Below are 16,142 nucleotides of genomic sequence, written 5' to 3'. Positions count from 1 at the left end.
AGTGGACGATTGTTAAGTGGTCTCAGTTCTCATTGTTCGAAAGCGTGGTGCAGGCCAGGATGGTGCTGCCTAAACTGTTGCAAGTCTTCGTCAATCTTCCAGCCCTGCACACTTAACAAGCTGGGAGCTGAATGCATCTGCTCCCTCTGCTTCCCACCTAACATTCTGCTGTTGCAGCGATGTCTTCTGACCTAGCCTGCGTGAAAATAGTAGTGGGGCACTGCACAGCATCCCACCCAAATGGTTCATGAAGGCTATACTGGGTGATGATTGCTTTGGCAGAAACTAACGGGTTGTGCTTACTGAGACCAGTTATTGCAGCCAATTTCGCTGCTCTTGCACCCTGCGTGTTTGCATAAGGGGAAGGGGTTGAGTTGCTAGTAGAAATAATCACCCATTTGGTGGGCTTCACCGGTTGGTAGTGGCATGCTTCACAGGATAACTGCACCAGTGCCTGACAATTGCTATAATGTTGACCCCTGGCAGATGGTCCATTTGGTGAAGAGCAATGACTTTTAGTATATTTCACTGTAGCCTTACGGCACATGATCACAAAATGTGCCAAATCATTGTATCAAAAAATCTGAATTTGCCGAAACAAGTTTAAAAAAAAAAAAATCAGATTTAGTAAAGAGGCGATAAACTGAGTATTAGACAATCGTTGGGTCTATAATCATTGCCACTACTCATGTTGGACCTGCTGAAATTATGCAGGATGTGTAAAAATGTCTGTTAAAATAGTGGCCCGTGCAAAATGGCATGCCGATGGGTAAACTACATATTATAGTGTAATTTGTTGTAGGGAACTTTTTTGGGTAAATCACTCTTAGACCTCCGCGACTTGAGATCTATACACCAAATTCGGTGGTGTCGCAATGGTGTGTGCAGAAAAACCGGAGACAATGAGTTCCCCCACTCCGATTGTAAAAAAGACTCGGGGACTGCACACATCTCTTAGTTGCGCCACAATTGAATTTCACAATTTTGGACACTTGGTCGTAAAAAAGTTTTATTTGTTGATGGCCCTTATTGATTACACGTGTTTCGGCACACTCCTAGTGCCTTCCTCAGATCAGGGCAATGTCTATTTACTAGATATTAATGATACAACATAAAATTAGAAATTTAGCAAATAGAAAATTATAAACATTACAATTACAAAGAAACACAAAGCATATTGAATTCATATGTTTCGCAAATTCCCCAAAAGAAAAATTAAGAAATAAAAATATAAAATAAAGATGCGTGGCAAATTGAGGCATTAATTTGTAACCATAAGCAACATTAATTAAATGCACAGACCCATTTGTAAACAAAACCAAAAATAGTTGACACATACCAGTCAGAAGTCGAAAAATCAATTGGAGGAGTGTGGAGGTGGGAGTGAGGGGTAGTTGAAAATATAAGGAAAAAAAGAAAAGAAGAAATGAGAGTATTTGAGTCCATGGTCGAAATCACGAAGTTGCATTGATTCACTTATTCGAAAAATCCCAAATGGGTAAATCTAGCTTACCCATCCACTGATTTAACAGCTACAAATAACGTGATAGATGGCTGAGTCCCATCAGACTCCAAACGATTTCTAAGGGAACCGAAGTAAAACATCCGAGTCACTACGCTTTATTCATATATTATTATTCTATTCAAACATGCAATCATGTGTACAAATTCCTCTAGTACGTATTTCGCCTAACATTAGCATAGGTTTCCCTTCAAGAAATCTAAACTGGCTCCCATTCAACGTAGCGTTTCCGCACGGCAGTGCGATCTGAACGGTTTTCAAGTTGTTACCCAAGTAATATCACATTTTATCATTTTGTGCATTAACAATAAAGAGCTTATATGGGTGAAGATATCAACCGAAGTTAGGAACGCGGACCCTTTGTTGATTGGTGCGTTAGTGTGTGGGCTGAGCAGACCCCTAGGGCTTACCTTACAAGTTCAATTTTACTGCATCACGCGTCGGGTTCCTAAAATGGCGGACGCCATTCTATGTTATTTATATATTAGATGTTACCATAGTAATGGTGTTTGGTCCTACTTCTGTTTCCGTACTATGACAGCTGTCGGCCATATTTTAGTGGTAAGGACCTAATTATCTATGGCAGGTTTGTACATATTCTGATACCATTTTGAATTAAAAAAGTCCTAAACTGGAGTATAGGCCCCATTATTTATGATCTCTCTCAAACCTTATTTACATATGGATCTAGTCCGATATCACATCGCGAGGAGTGTTATCTCCTCCAGGTGCATGCTGGGAGAAGTAGTCCCTCTGAATTTCTACGGTAGAGCGGGCCTGGGGATAACACCCGCAAACCTTTTTATTTTGCTGTATTCCGGCCTGCTTCTCAGGCGCTTATCTCTGATCTAAACAATACCGAACAAAAATTTTTCAAAATTCTCCCAAAGAACATTTTTTCAACAAACATTATTTATAGAAAGTATGACATTTCTTTGTCTGTGTTGAGGCCGTTTTCTACACTTCTGAAGAAATTGATGAGTTTGGCCTCCTCTTGACGTAACAATAGTTCCTGGTTGCCTCCTCTGCATCCCAATGTCACTTTTTTGAGCCCGATGAATTTGATATGTTGTTTGTTGTCCATCTGGTGGCTGCGCTGCCAGTGGTCCGCTAGAGGTAAATTTTTGTCCTGGCTCCCAATCACTGCCAGGTGTTCCCTGATCCTGAAGCGGAGTTCACGAATCGTACTGCCAATATAGATTTTCTCGCAAGTGCAGATGATGGCATATATAACATGCTTACTTTTGCAGTTTATCTGTTCTCGTATCTTGATTTGAGGTCCATTGCCTGCCTTAAAGATGTTTGTCATAGGTGTGGCATGTTTGCACATAGTACATGTGCCACACTTTCAACAACACTATATACAAACAGAAACGGGGGGTTGCCTTGGGTGTCAAATATGCACCAGCACTAGCAAATCTAGTAATGGGCATGTTTGAGGACTTATTAATCTACACTACAGAGGCGTATAACAGACACGTCATCAAATGGACCCGGTACATTGATGACGTCCTGTTAATATGGAATGGCACACCACAGGAGCTGGAAACGTTCAGACTCCAAATCAACAATAACCAGCTAGGCATTGAGTTCACAGGAATTAGCAGTAAGACAGAGATCAATTTCTTGGATCTGAATGTTTATGTTTCGGGAGAACACCTCAAAACCAGAACATATCGGAAAGAGACAGAAGTAAACTCCACATTATATGCAACGAGTTGTCACTATGAACCGGTAATCGGGAATATCCCTAAAGGGGAGTACATTAGGGCCAAAAGGAACTGTAATGAACTCTCTTACTTTAATGAAGAATGTGAAACCTTATCCAGGAGATTTCAAGCCAGGGGCTATCCAAGGAAGTGTATTGAAACTGCCTATAACAAAGCACAAAAAATTACAAGGACACAAACCCTAACGCAACAGGTGAAACCTAAGCCGTCAGATAAGGTGCGATTCATTACTACATACTGCGCAAACAACTATGTTATCAAGAGATCTCTTAGAAAATACTGGCACTTACTTAAATTGGACCCTCACATCGAGTCTTATATACATGACCACCCGTCATTGATCTATAGACGAGCCAAAACCCTGAAACAGAGCCTCAGTCCGTCATTACTACCAGAAGAAAGGGAGGAGACAACTGGGACCTGGCTAAAAGAATCCAGCCCAGGCTTTAGAAAGTGTGGCACATGTACTATGTGCAAACATGCCACACCTATGACAAACATCTTTAAGGCAGGCAATGGACCTCAAATCAAGATACGAGAACAGATAAACTGCAAAAGTAAGCATGTTATATATGCCATCTTCTGCACTTGCGAGAAAATCTATATTGGCAGTACGATTCGTGAACTCCGCTTCAGGATCAGGGAACACCTGGCAGTGATTGGGAGCCAGGACAAAAATTTACCTCTAGCGGACCACTGGCAGCGCAGCCACCAGATGGACAACAAACAACATATCAAATTCATCGGGCTCAAAAAAGTGACATTGGGATGCAGAGGAGGCAACCAGGAACTATTGTTACGTCAAGAGGAGGCCAAACTCATCAATTTCTTCAGAAGTGTAGAAAACGGCCTCAACACAGACAAAGAAATGTCATACTTTCTATAAATAATGTTTGTTGAAAAAATGTTCTTTGGGAGAATTTTGAAAAATTTTTGTTCGGTATTGTTTAGATCAGAGATAAGCGCCTGAGAAGCAGGCCGGAATACAGCAAAATAAAAAGGTTTGCGGGTGTTATCCCCAGGCCCGCTCTACCGTAGAAATTCAGAGGGACTACTTCTCCCAGCATGCACCTGGAGGAGATAACACTCCTCGCGATGTGATATCGGACTAGATCCATATGTAAATAAGGTTTGAGAGAGATCATAAATAATGGGGCCTATACTCCAGTTTAGGACTGTTTTAATTCAAAATGGTATCAGAATATGTACAAACCTGCCATAGATAATTAGGTCCTTACCACTAAAATATGGCCGACAGCTGTCATAGTACGGAAACAGAAGTAGGACCAAATACCATTACTATGGTAACATCTAATATATAAATAACATAGAATGGCGTCCGCCATTTTAGGAACCCGACGCGTGATGCAGTAAAATTGAACTTGTAAGGTAAGCCCTAGGGGTCTGCTCAGCCCACACACTAACGCACCAATCAACAAAGGGTCCGCGTTCCTAACTTCGGTTGATATCTTCACCCATATAAGCTCTTTATTGTTAATGCACAAAATGATAAAATGTGATATTACTTGGGTAACAACTTGAAAACCGTTCAGATCGCACTGCCGTGCGGAAACGCTACGTTGAATGGGAGCCAGTTTAGATTTCTTGAAGGGAAACCTATGCTAATGTTAGGCGAAATACGTACTAGAGGAATTTGTACACATGATTGCATGTTTGAATAGAATAATAATATATGAATAAAGCGTAGTGACTCGGATGTTTTACTTCGGTTCCCTTAGAAATCGTTTGGAGTCTGATGGGACTCAGCCATCTATCACGTTATTTGTAGCTGTTAAATCAGTGGATGGGTAAGCTAGATTTACCCATTTGGGATTTTTCGAATAAGTGAATCAATGCAACTTCGTGATTTCGACCATGGACTCAAATACTCTCATTTCTTCTTTTCTTTTTTTCCTTATATTTTCAACTACCCCTCACTCCCACCTCCACACTCCTCCAATTGATTTTTCGACTTCTGACTGGTATGTGTCAACTATTTTTGGTTTTGTTTACAAATGGGTCTGTGCATTTAATTAATGTTGCTTATGGTTACAAATTAATGCCTCAATTTTCCATGCATCTTTATTTTATATTTTTATTTCTTAATTTTTCTTTTGGGGAATTTGCGAAACATATGAATTCAATATGCTTTGTGTTTCTTTGTAATTGTAATGTTTATAATTTTCTATTTGCTAAATTTCTAATTTTATGTTGTATCATTAATATCTAGTAAATAGACATTGCCCTGATCTGAGGAAGGCACTAGGAGTGTGCCGAAACACGTGTAATCAATAAGTGCCATCAACAAATAAAACTTTTTTACGACCAAGTGTCCAAAATTGTGAAATTCAATTGTGGCGCAACTAAGAGATGTGTGCAGTCCCCGAGTACATATTATAGTGGCAACATAAATTAGCCAAAGAGAACGGTTACCTGTAAATGTTGGCGAGATCTGCTGCGGCAAGGGTCTATCAGAGAGTCCCCGTCTTTTGTATTGCAAGAGAAACTGGATGATGTGAAAGGCGAAAGACTGTCATTTTCAGTAACCTGTGCTAGAAGTTTTACATTAGAAATTGGAATCTTTACATGGCGATCACCATCTCTCAAAGTAGATGAACATGGAATGTCTGTAAAGAAACACTAAAGAAACAAAATAAAACAAATAATTGTAATATGTATTCCAAACCTGTGTATAAGCGTTATATGGAATTGTGATTATTCTAATCAACAGTTATTTGTTATTTCTGTAGATCTTCTTTTTAAACATATGCACTTTTGGTCATCCTCAAGTGTTTTTCTCTAGCCCACCTCCCTACTGTACTACCCCGGCATATACAACATGTAATAAATTGGTACATTTTCAAAATAGCACCATGTATATACTTAGACCACTATGAAAACATGTATTACACTAATGTTTATTTTGGAAAGACTCAAAGGGGAGGAGACGAAGATGCCATAACAGACTGCAATATTTCACATAAGATGAAAACCAGTATTAAATTCCCTGCATGCCGTTCTGTAACTGCGCTTAAGGAGTGAGCAGTTAGGCTAGTAATAAAATGGAGAAACCAACATAAAAACATTTTTTTTTAAAAGAATGTTCCTAAATTGATGATTCATTGTAGTACATATAATGCGATACTTTAAGGAAAACGAATTCTTGGGCGGGTGTGATGGTGTGGGCCAGGGGCGATGGGTTGGCGCCACTAAGTGTAAGGGTGTGGAAGTAGGACACTGACACAGTGGTGGTAGTTGTGTTGGAAAATAGTGAAAACCCTATCTCGCCCTACAACCAAGGGTTCCCTGCCTCAAAATCAAATACTAATGTCCCGGTCAGGATGTCTTGTCTAAATCAAAGTAGTCTGCTGTCCTATGTCCAAACGCCCATTTCCAACCCTCGCACTTATAACTAATAAGAAAACGGGGACTTCATGCTCCAGAGGAATTACTCCCTTCCTCTAGACATCGAATTGTGTAGGAGATTTTTTTTTTCCTGGGAGTATGGCTCCCTTCTCCAGGTTTTAGATCTCTTCTCCAAATTGCAACAGTTCCAAATTCACTCCAGGTAGCAAGAGCTAAAATTTCAAATGAAACCACAGTTTAAAGTTTGAACATAGTCCTAACCACACTAGGGGAATGACTCCTTTCCCCATGGCCACAGCCTTCACAATGCCAAGAGGAACACCAGGGGAGAATGGCTCTTTCCTTTGGTCCAGTATTCACAATGCCAAAAAGATGTCCCTCCTCTCCTGGCTTTCTCCAGACCTCTCAAAACCACACCTGGGCAAGGACTCCCTTCCCCATGTCACAGTATTTGCAACGCCAAGAGGAGGCTGCTCTTCTCTTGGCTTTTCGAAGCTTCCCTAAATGCAGCTCCAGGGGGAATTTCTCCTGGTCAGTGTTCACAATGCCAAGAGGTTGCCTCTCCTCTCTTGGCTCCTCAGAGTTATTAACCAATACCGGGAGGAATGATTGCCTTCCCCTGGACTTTCTCAGGCTTTCAAAAAGATGCAATACAATGTTCTCATTGCCGGGGGAAGGGAAGTGGTTCCTTCCACATGCCTTTTTATTAGGTTTTCACAAAGCCACGAGGATGCCTTCCTCTCGACCTCTCCACGCTTCCTAACACCACCAGGGGGAAACGACTCCCTTGCCCTGGTTACAATGTGTACACTGCCAAGAGGTAGTCTCTCTTCGTTTGGCTTTGGTCAGTCTCAGTTTTAGGTTTTCAGTCTCTTTATTTGACTTGGTTCCCCAGATTGCTAAGTACTGGCACTATGAAGATCCTTGTGAAAGTGCTCAAAGATGACAACTCTTTAACTCCTCTTTAACCTTAAAGAGTATGCCTGGTTCACTAACCTGCCAGGTCTCTCGAGGTTCCTTACATGGGTTTTCTCTTCGGTTTATTTTCGACAGACCCGACCGACTTCCACCTGTGACCGGGCTGCCTGCCATAGAATGTTCGCTTTTCTTTTCATATGGGTCTGACACGATTTCTACTGTGCAGGGTCTCCTGCGCTTTCCCCAACAGTGTCTCTGTGTCCAATCCTCGTGGGCTCATTGGTTCTTGTGCTTGACTCCTGGTCTCCCCGACTCTGTTCGGGTGTTTCCTTTGTTCTTGCGACTCTGCGTCGGCTGAGCAGACCAGCAGGTACACGGTATTGCCTCGATGTCCCAGCTCCCGGGACTGTCGGGAAGTTTACTCTGCTTCTTACTGTCTTGGCACATCCTCTCCGGAGCTCTCTTGGGCACGCCTGTCCCTGGGAACCAGACTCCTTTTCTCCTATCTGTGTGCACACTGGCTACCGCACTCCCAGTTAGCACTGAGAGCGACCCTCTCATTCTATTTTGCCATGTTCATTTTGAATGTAGCCTGACCAATCGTGTGAGGAAAAATACTAGACTGAGCACTTTGCTTTTTATCCGTGCTATTCATTACTCTGGTCCTCTTCCTCGTTGCAGTACCACTACTCGCCCAGGATGGAACGGGGCTCTTCCTTATCTCGGTAGTTAGAAGAAGCTCCTCCACCCCCCCCCCCCCTCTATTTTAAAACAAAATGGAGGATTGGGGAACAGTGGTGGGGGTGTTGGGGGCATGAGGGTAGGGAGATATCACGTTCTCATCCCATAGGGGAGGATCCCTCCCGCCCCTTTCACCACCCCCAGGTGGACTCTTGGACTGTGGCCGCACCACCCTGGCCACATGTGATGGAGCTTGCGCTAGAGGAGCAGGGACGACCTCAGTAGATTTGTCACATACGTTGTAAAATACTATTTCAGAGTAGTCTTCTTCAATTTTTATATATGTAATTATATACAGTCTTTGAATAGACCTAGTGCTACATAAAGTAGATAACACCTTTTTCTATAATTCATATTAATTGATGCAGTCTAAAGTTTCTTTATTCAGACTGTTTCATTGTCTTGATTGTAGAATTCTGTCTGGGAGGTTATTTGGTTATGCTTGGCATTTGGGTGTGCCTTATGCAAATGGGCACTCCATTTGATTCCAATAGCCATTAAGTGTTCCAGATCTGTATGCTTTTCAGTTCCCACAATTGTCAAATCACAAATTCATTGCTAGTAACTGTACGCTGCTGACTAGAGTGGCGGAACGTAACTAGGGCATAATACATTAAGAACTTTTTTTCCTCCCCTGAATGCGATCTTCAGTTTATCTGTAGCCAGTAATGCTACAACCTTTTCAAGAAGTTACAGGTGCCTGTATCTCTGTAAAATCGTGTTAATCTTTTCAATCTCACGTGAAAGGAACATGTGCCATACAAATGTTTCGTTCAGCTAGTATGTGCCAGTCTTAATTGGCGCCTTCTGTGGGTGCAGCAGTCAGTCGGGTTGGTCCAAGTCTGGGTTCAGACCAATATGCTTGCACCAGCCCTTCAATCGGAGTACTGTTCTCAATAGATGCAATCCTGCCTGCTGTTTGTCCGTCCATTCACCACATTGTCCTCTTCCTTCTTACTTTGGGGAGACTAACGGTGGTACTCCCGCCAAAGCTCTCTTCACCCAGCCGCTGTGCACCAAAGCCACAGTAGAAATGAAGGCCTGGCCCACTTGATTCACTCGGGTCTATAACTTTGCCGCCGGGCCGTTACAGCCAGTGAAGCCCGTGGAAAGTGGTATTTTTGCTAAACCATTTTCTTAGCATATTATCCATGCTTTCTCAATCAAAATGTCATTAAATGTGAACAGCCTTTTTGTATTTACGTCGGCCCAATGAAATGCCAATTTTGATCAAATGTATTTCCTCGGCATTGAACATATTCAGGAGCATCCCTATATTCATTGTGCAGTTTGTGACTTTGCACTATTCTTGATATGTTTACATGTGATGCACTTTAATTATCGTTTGTACTGAGTTAACAAGTCAACGCTATCACGCCTAGAAACACTTGCGTAGAGGTACGTTATAAATGACATATCATATGACTGTTATATTTAGGATCCAAGACAAGATGCTCATTCAGTTAATTTGTGTTTATTCTAGTTTGTATCTATATGCACTTTTGACTTGAAGCACTGAGGGCTTCCTGCACGTTTTGCACATTTTATTGTTGGAGGTTTGTATTTGTTGATATGATTGTGTCAATATATGGTTAGGAATACATTTGCAGCAATCGAATTGTATGCATGTTTTAAAAAATATTGATAATACAAATGTCAATTCCAGAGTTTAGCTACTACCGATACCCATTCAACTACCAGTATAAAACTGAGTAATCATGGAGCTTATGTTATAGTTACCGTTTGTCATGAGCCACCATTCTTTGTGGTTATAGAAGCAAGAATAAAGTTAGAAATTGACAAAATGCAAGTAATTTAGAGCTCGAGTGCATATTTGCTTTGTTCTGGATATTCTAATATAATAGCTATTTCTAACTTATCCAAGCTACTCTCTGCCCAACTTGAAGTCTTAATTTTCTTAGTTTATCAAAGGATTAGATAATTTACAATTAGAACAAGCGACAAACGTGCTCATTTAGGATTGTTTTGATCGCAACTAGATGATTCATGTGCATTCAATTCCTAGCAACTCAAGAGAAATTACGTTACCTCCTTGTCTTCTTTGCAACAATTTAATAACTCTGACACGTTCACCGCTTTTTTTTTGTCGGGCCTTGCAAATTCTTTAAAATTCTGCTATGCCTGCAAGTAGTTTACATACTCGGCCTAAGAGAAAAGCATCCGATCCATGGTGACGGGTGTCAAAATATTTACCAGTGGCCTTTGTAAAATGGCGCATGTCACATAGACACTTCATATTTGGTGTAATGCTGCCACACAATGCCCAGCCATGCACCATGAAACTCTTATTTGCCATACACTGTAAATAAAGTTTGTTTGCAGTAAATGTCACAAGTTTCAAGCATCGCCATACACTCCAGCAGGGTCAAGTGCCATGCAAATGGTGCTTGCCTTTTATAAAACATCCAAGCCAATGCCAGTGGGGGGGGGCGGGGATGGACGGGTGTGTGTGTGTGCCACGTTATGCATTAAAATGATCCTTTCTATCTTGGCAAAGCACTGAGCTAAACACTTATCATATGTCAGTACTTTTCACTGACGCTAAATCTGTTTCCAGAGTTGCAAAAAAAAAAAACGTAGTGGATTTAAAGCAGACGCCGCAGTTATGTAGGTTTCTGGAATAGGGGTGTCACGGTATTAGTTTTATGACGATACGATAACCTTCTTGCCAAATGACGGTATATCATGGTTATCGCGGTATAGCAGGTGGAGTTAACAAATCTTAACAAATATTTTCTAAAATGTTATAAATTGTCTGATTTATCATCAGAAACAAAGACAACCCAGGGCCAGAATTGGGCTTTTCAACATACTTTCCGCTGAAATGCCACCCCTTGCTTCCACCAAACACAAATGCACGTGTGGAGAGGAGGAGGAGGAGGGGGGGGTGGAAGCCCTGCTGCGACTGGCAAAGCAAACTGAATAGCTTTTCTTAAGTGGTCGTTTAGGCTATTAGCTCCCCCACTGGCTACTGGTGAAGATGAACATGTTGCCATCTTGATAAGCTGCATGCCACAGATCAATGGAGGCTGATGGTAGTAAACGCTTGTGCGTGCACACACACTCATTCACCCTCACATTCACATACACACTCACAGACACACTTTACGTTACAGCCTTTAGTTTACTTGCGGGCCAAAAGATGTTCAGTAATCACAGACATGTTACCCTTTGGTATGGCAGCAGGGAATACCCACAGAGATTAGTGAATTTCGCAGTGTGACTTATTATGTGTAAATTCAATGATGGAACCAGGGAAATTCCCCATTGTCATATGTTTAGAGAACGTTATCCATTATAAATAAACCCCAAAGCCGCCAACCCAAAGTAAACCGTTTTCCTTCTTGGCACTGTATCTATTCTTCCTATTGCTAACATACTGATTTTGTGTCATGCATGTGTGGTTTATGGAATGGCATTAAAAACTGCTCCAACTGAAACTACTTGGCAGACGGCACATCCAACAGTGCAAGACAAGACTGTGCAGCACTTGCTTACTGCAGCCTTTCCAAATCAGATTGAAAAGCACACTTAACGGTATACCGATATAAACAATGTTACGGTTATTGTTCAATTAAGTGGTTCACGGTATCTTCAATGGTATACCTTTTTTATACAGTTACATCCCTATTCTGGAATATCCTGGTGCTTGGAGCAGATTGCTCTGGTATTTGTTTAATCTAACAGACAACAGAGTGAATGGTCTTAACGTAAGCAACCATGCTGCTGCTCTCTTTAGCAAAATGCCATCATCGTTATTGAACGATTTAGCACAGGTGGCATTATCACCAGACTTTTTTTCTTTTTCACTGCCCTTAGGAAGTGGAGTCCGCAAATGCATTGTAGCAGCTAGGAGCATGGAAAAAGTACATTTTCCTGTATTATTCATGGACGGGTTTACTTGCCTGCATCTCCTTCCCAACTAGTATTACTAATAACATTACCTTGATGTTCCTCTCACTAAATGCAGCAAGGATTACATTGCAGTATTGCATTCACACATTTCTTGTATGGCGTGCCCAAAAGGTGGCTGCAGCATCCACTTGTTGGGCACACCATCCAAGAACTGGGTGAGTTTAATCTTTGCTAAATTTAGTGAGGAAAATCAAGGTACCAAAGTGGTTTCATATTCGTTGCTTGTATATGAATGGTTTTCTAGGACAAACTGATCCTTTAATGCTGCTCCCAAATGTTGAGGGTGGGCATCTCATTGCCTGGATCAGGCTTTGTTGGATCATCCACCCCTTCTCATTCACATACCACTGGGTAGGAGAACTTCTCCTGTGCCAACCTTGAGGTTTCAGACGGTCTAAGGTTACCTTTTCTTTGGACGTGAAGCTTGCCCCGAGGAGCACACTTTGTAATGCATCTAAGATTACACACTGTCGTCCTAACATTGTGTAAGGAAAACTATCCACAGTGAAGTAGGTCATCTTTGAGCATTGGGTCAATACCTTAGTGGGGCAACTGGATGATTTTATGGAGTGCTGGCTTCATTGCTGAACTCTAGCATCCTGCTCAATTGGGCTAAGCCAATTTGAATACAGATTATACCAAGTACAGCATGATTTTGGTGAAAAACATTTTGAGAACTCCTACATGAAGACAACCACACATGGTCTATTGTTTGTCAATCGCAGAGACCTAGTCTCTACTCATTTCAAGTTGTCACTCTATTATGAATTGTGCTAAATGCAACGTTTTCCCTGAATGGACAAACCATTTAGTATTGGCATTTTTAGATGTTCATTTTCTGAAATCCCAATTCATTGTTCACTTTAAAACATTTACTCCATTTCCAAAATCGCAATGAGGTAATCAGTAAATCATGTGTTCCATTTCTATAAGTACAAAACCTATACTAAAAACAATGTTTTTTTTTAACACTGCACCAGGATTGGATTATATTAGACGGAGCCCTTCAGCATGTAAAGGCATGCTGCATTTACTTGGATAGTAAAGAGAAAACATAATTCAGCTTTGTTATTACTTGCAAAGTCAATTGAATATGAAGACTAGACCTATTCAAAATGTAGCAGTTTTGATAAATTCAAACTCAGAACGGGTTTTTCTTATTAAAAACCTACTTGAAGGGCCAATTTGTGTTCTGCTGGCCACGTTATCTGAAGGTAGAATGTTTTGATGTACGCAGTGTGCATGTGCAGCCCATTGGCATATTTAGTGTGTACCAGTTGGGCCTGAGGTGACGCTGTGATGGCCCGTGGGTGTCTACTATGATATATGTAATTTTGAGATTATCATAACCTGAAACTGATTAAAACCCAAGTACATTTTGCTGGCTGCCTCCTGACTAATCCTTGAACTGTCAAGCTATAACTGAAATATTTTCTTTGAACCCATGCTCTGGTTAACTAATGCATAGTTTCCAGCAGGTTAATGGGAGGACATTAAGATTAGACGGTGACAATGCAAAATTGTTATTGGCTTTTAGTAGATGCTTGATCGGATACGCCCGATTCAACTCTATATAGTATACTCCAGAAGGGGAGTGGGCATGAGTGCCACTATGACTATTTTATCTGTGTGTTCTAACAGTACTTCAAGGACTGTGAGCTGCCACTCAAATGTCCTCAAATGATTCTAAATGGAAAAATGTAGGTTTTATGAAATGCCCAGAATTCATGTGCAATAAAAAGAAAGATTGTCACTTGTCACAACCATGTTCTTGTCCCTTAGGAGAATAAAGTTTCCATTTGGTCTACCGGGGAGTATGAAAGTGTTGGTCCCGATGGGCAATATGAAGGTGATCATCAGTTATTGTGCGACATCGCACACCATGGGGATGTTCTGGACATGCAGGTAATGTAGCTGGTACAGACCGTACTTAAAAATGTTAATTTTTGTTAACTGTTGCATTTATGAAGTCTGGAGAAAGGTTTGGGTACTTAAGCTGTTTTAAGAAACTTGCAGTAGCAATTGGCGTAAGAGTTTATATTTATTAGAGCATTAAGCTCCCAAAGATGTACTACCTCGTAGAAATTATAAGTACTTACAAGAGGAGTTGTGACAGTTCCCCATAAAGTGCGACAACAAAGTTTTATGTACGGCGCTTAAGCGTAAGATATTTCCTCCTTCGTTGTAGGGCCCAGATTTATCAACCAACTTCAATTAGTTACATGGACTCTCCATGTGATAGTATGGCCGGAACAGTCTGCAACCCTCCAGAACGAGAGGGTCTGGTTTTAGAGGTAGAGTAAACTCTTTCGCTAAATGCTCAATATGGGCATGCCCACACAAAAGATATGTAAAAATATATTCTTTATTTTTAAAAGTTTGTGTTTAGGAAATAATTGCAAAAAATAGGTGAGCCTCTCTGGCCTCTAATGCCCCTTAAGTGCCAATAATAGTCTGTAGCCCCATAGCAATCAATGGGCCAATATGAACCCATGGAAGGAAGTAGATTTTCTGCACAAGTGCCCCATAAGCAAGAAGGACAGAAGGAAAACCTCCTCGGGAATGGAAGGATGTACAAAGCTAGATTGGTCTGTATCTTAGTGTCATTTTACAGGTTGTTGGAATGCTGAAGTGATTAGTGTTGTCAGTGGCAGTGACTGTCATAGTTTGCTTCAGAATGGGCAGCTAACCATGGATGCCCTACAGCCATAGAAGAATGTAAAGGGGATGCATCAGGAGACCCTAGTGACGAAGTGAAGTCTGTGCCACACTGCGGCGTCTGTAGATGAGTATTTGAAACAGCAGCATGAATTCTTAGTTGCCATTTGGATGAGCAAAGTATTTTCGAGGAACATACTAGAGCTCAGCTGAGGTCAGAGGGTCAACCCATCCCACTCCTTACCCCCCCAACCAAAAGGTGAAAAAACTGGGATTCGATTAAAGTGCAGCAGGGCATATCGGTGGTCATCTCAATAACGAGTACTGTACCATGGTCCTGTGACACCTCATTGAACAAGAGGTCCAGCAGAGGCCGGGAAGCCAGAAGGATGCAGTTATCTGGTTGGGGAAAGAGCAGTAACAGTATTCATAGGAGCTAAAGACAGTCCTTCAGCCCAAACGTTCTGGATCAATGGAAATGGGTACTGTATCGGATTCCTTCTGTTTTTGGAGGCAGAACTTTGCAAGATTCTTGAATATCCAAAAGACCGATTCAGCGCATCGGTCATCTTTCTTAGGCCGGTCTTCTCTGGATGCTTCAGTATCAAAGCCCAGCAGTTGACAAAAGTTCCTGGTGCAATGTTTAACTATTCTGAAAAACAACCAATTGATACTGGCCAACATAGGCCACGTGTAAAAGGGCATTCACAGCAGATTTGGATTCCAGAATCCAAGACGGTCATCATTGTGCCTCCCCAGTTCCCAGGCAGACTGGTTTGCTTACATACCAGTTAGGTTGCACTAAGCTATGGCCCTCTTCTGTTTTCTCTCTCCACAAAAACTGCCCCCCCCATGCACATTTTTAATTTGGGAAGGTTTTTTTTTGTGACCTCTGTACCGGTGTTCTTTCATAATTTTCAAGTGCACAAATGATTCTTGGAGAAATCTGTTCTCAGATGATCGACAAATGTCTGTGTTCGTGGTGATTTGAACAAAGTCTCCCCCATCAACATTTGGCCCCCTTCCACTTGTGTATTTGGACTCTCACTGGGACTCAAGCTGCACCTCACTGAGGCCCAACAATGCATAAATTAGTTTTCCAAAATAGATTAGCAGAGTGTGCTGATTAAAATATTCTATTAGCTAACCCATTTGATTAGCAATGTTTTACTAACTGTTTTAATGTCACCAGAAGTTCTTTGCACCTAAGACATAAACTATTCACCAATACTGCATTTTTGTGTACTGCTGAAGTAAGACATTAGTGAATT

The 16,142-nt window shown here is 41.4% G+C and overlaps 1 protein-coding gene across 1 annotated transcript in view; it reads left to right on the top strand.

Annotated features, from left to right (window-relative positions):
• The window catches only part of NUP43 (nucleoporin 43), a 146,591-nt gene that overhangs the window by 23,540 nt on the left and 106,909 nt on the right, over nucleotides 1–16,142 (top strand). Inside the window, exon 2 of the mRNA XM_069607722.1 lies at nucleotides 13,996–14,118. Coding sequence (XP_069463823.1) covers nucleotides 13,996–14,118 — 123 coding nt within the window. The remainder of the gene's footprint in view (nucleotides 1–13,995; nucleotides 14,119–16,142) is intronic.

The sequence above is a fragment of the Ambystoma mexicanum genome, chromosome 4q (genome assembly GCF_040938575.1).
Source record: "Ambystoma mexicanum isolate Mex_15411 chromosome 4q, UKY_AmexF1_1, whole genome shotgun sequence".
In the NCBI taxonomy this organism is placed as follows: domain Eukaryota; kingdom Metazoa; phylum Chordata; class Amphibia; order Caudata; family Ambystomatidae; genus Ambystoma; species Ambystoma mexicanum.
Note: the sequence above shows the minus strand (reverse complement) of the source record. Positions and strands in the feature narration are given on the sequence as shown.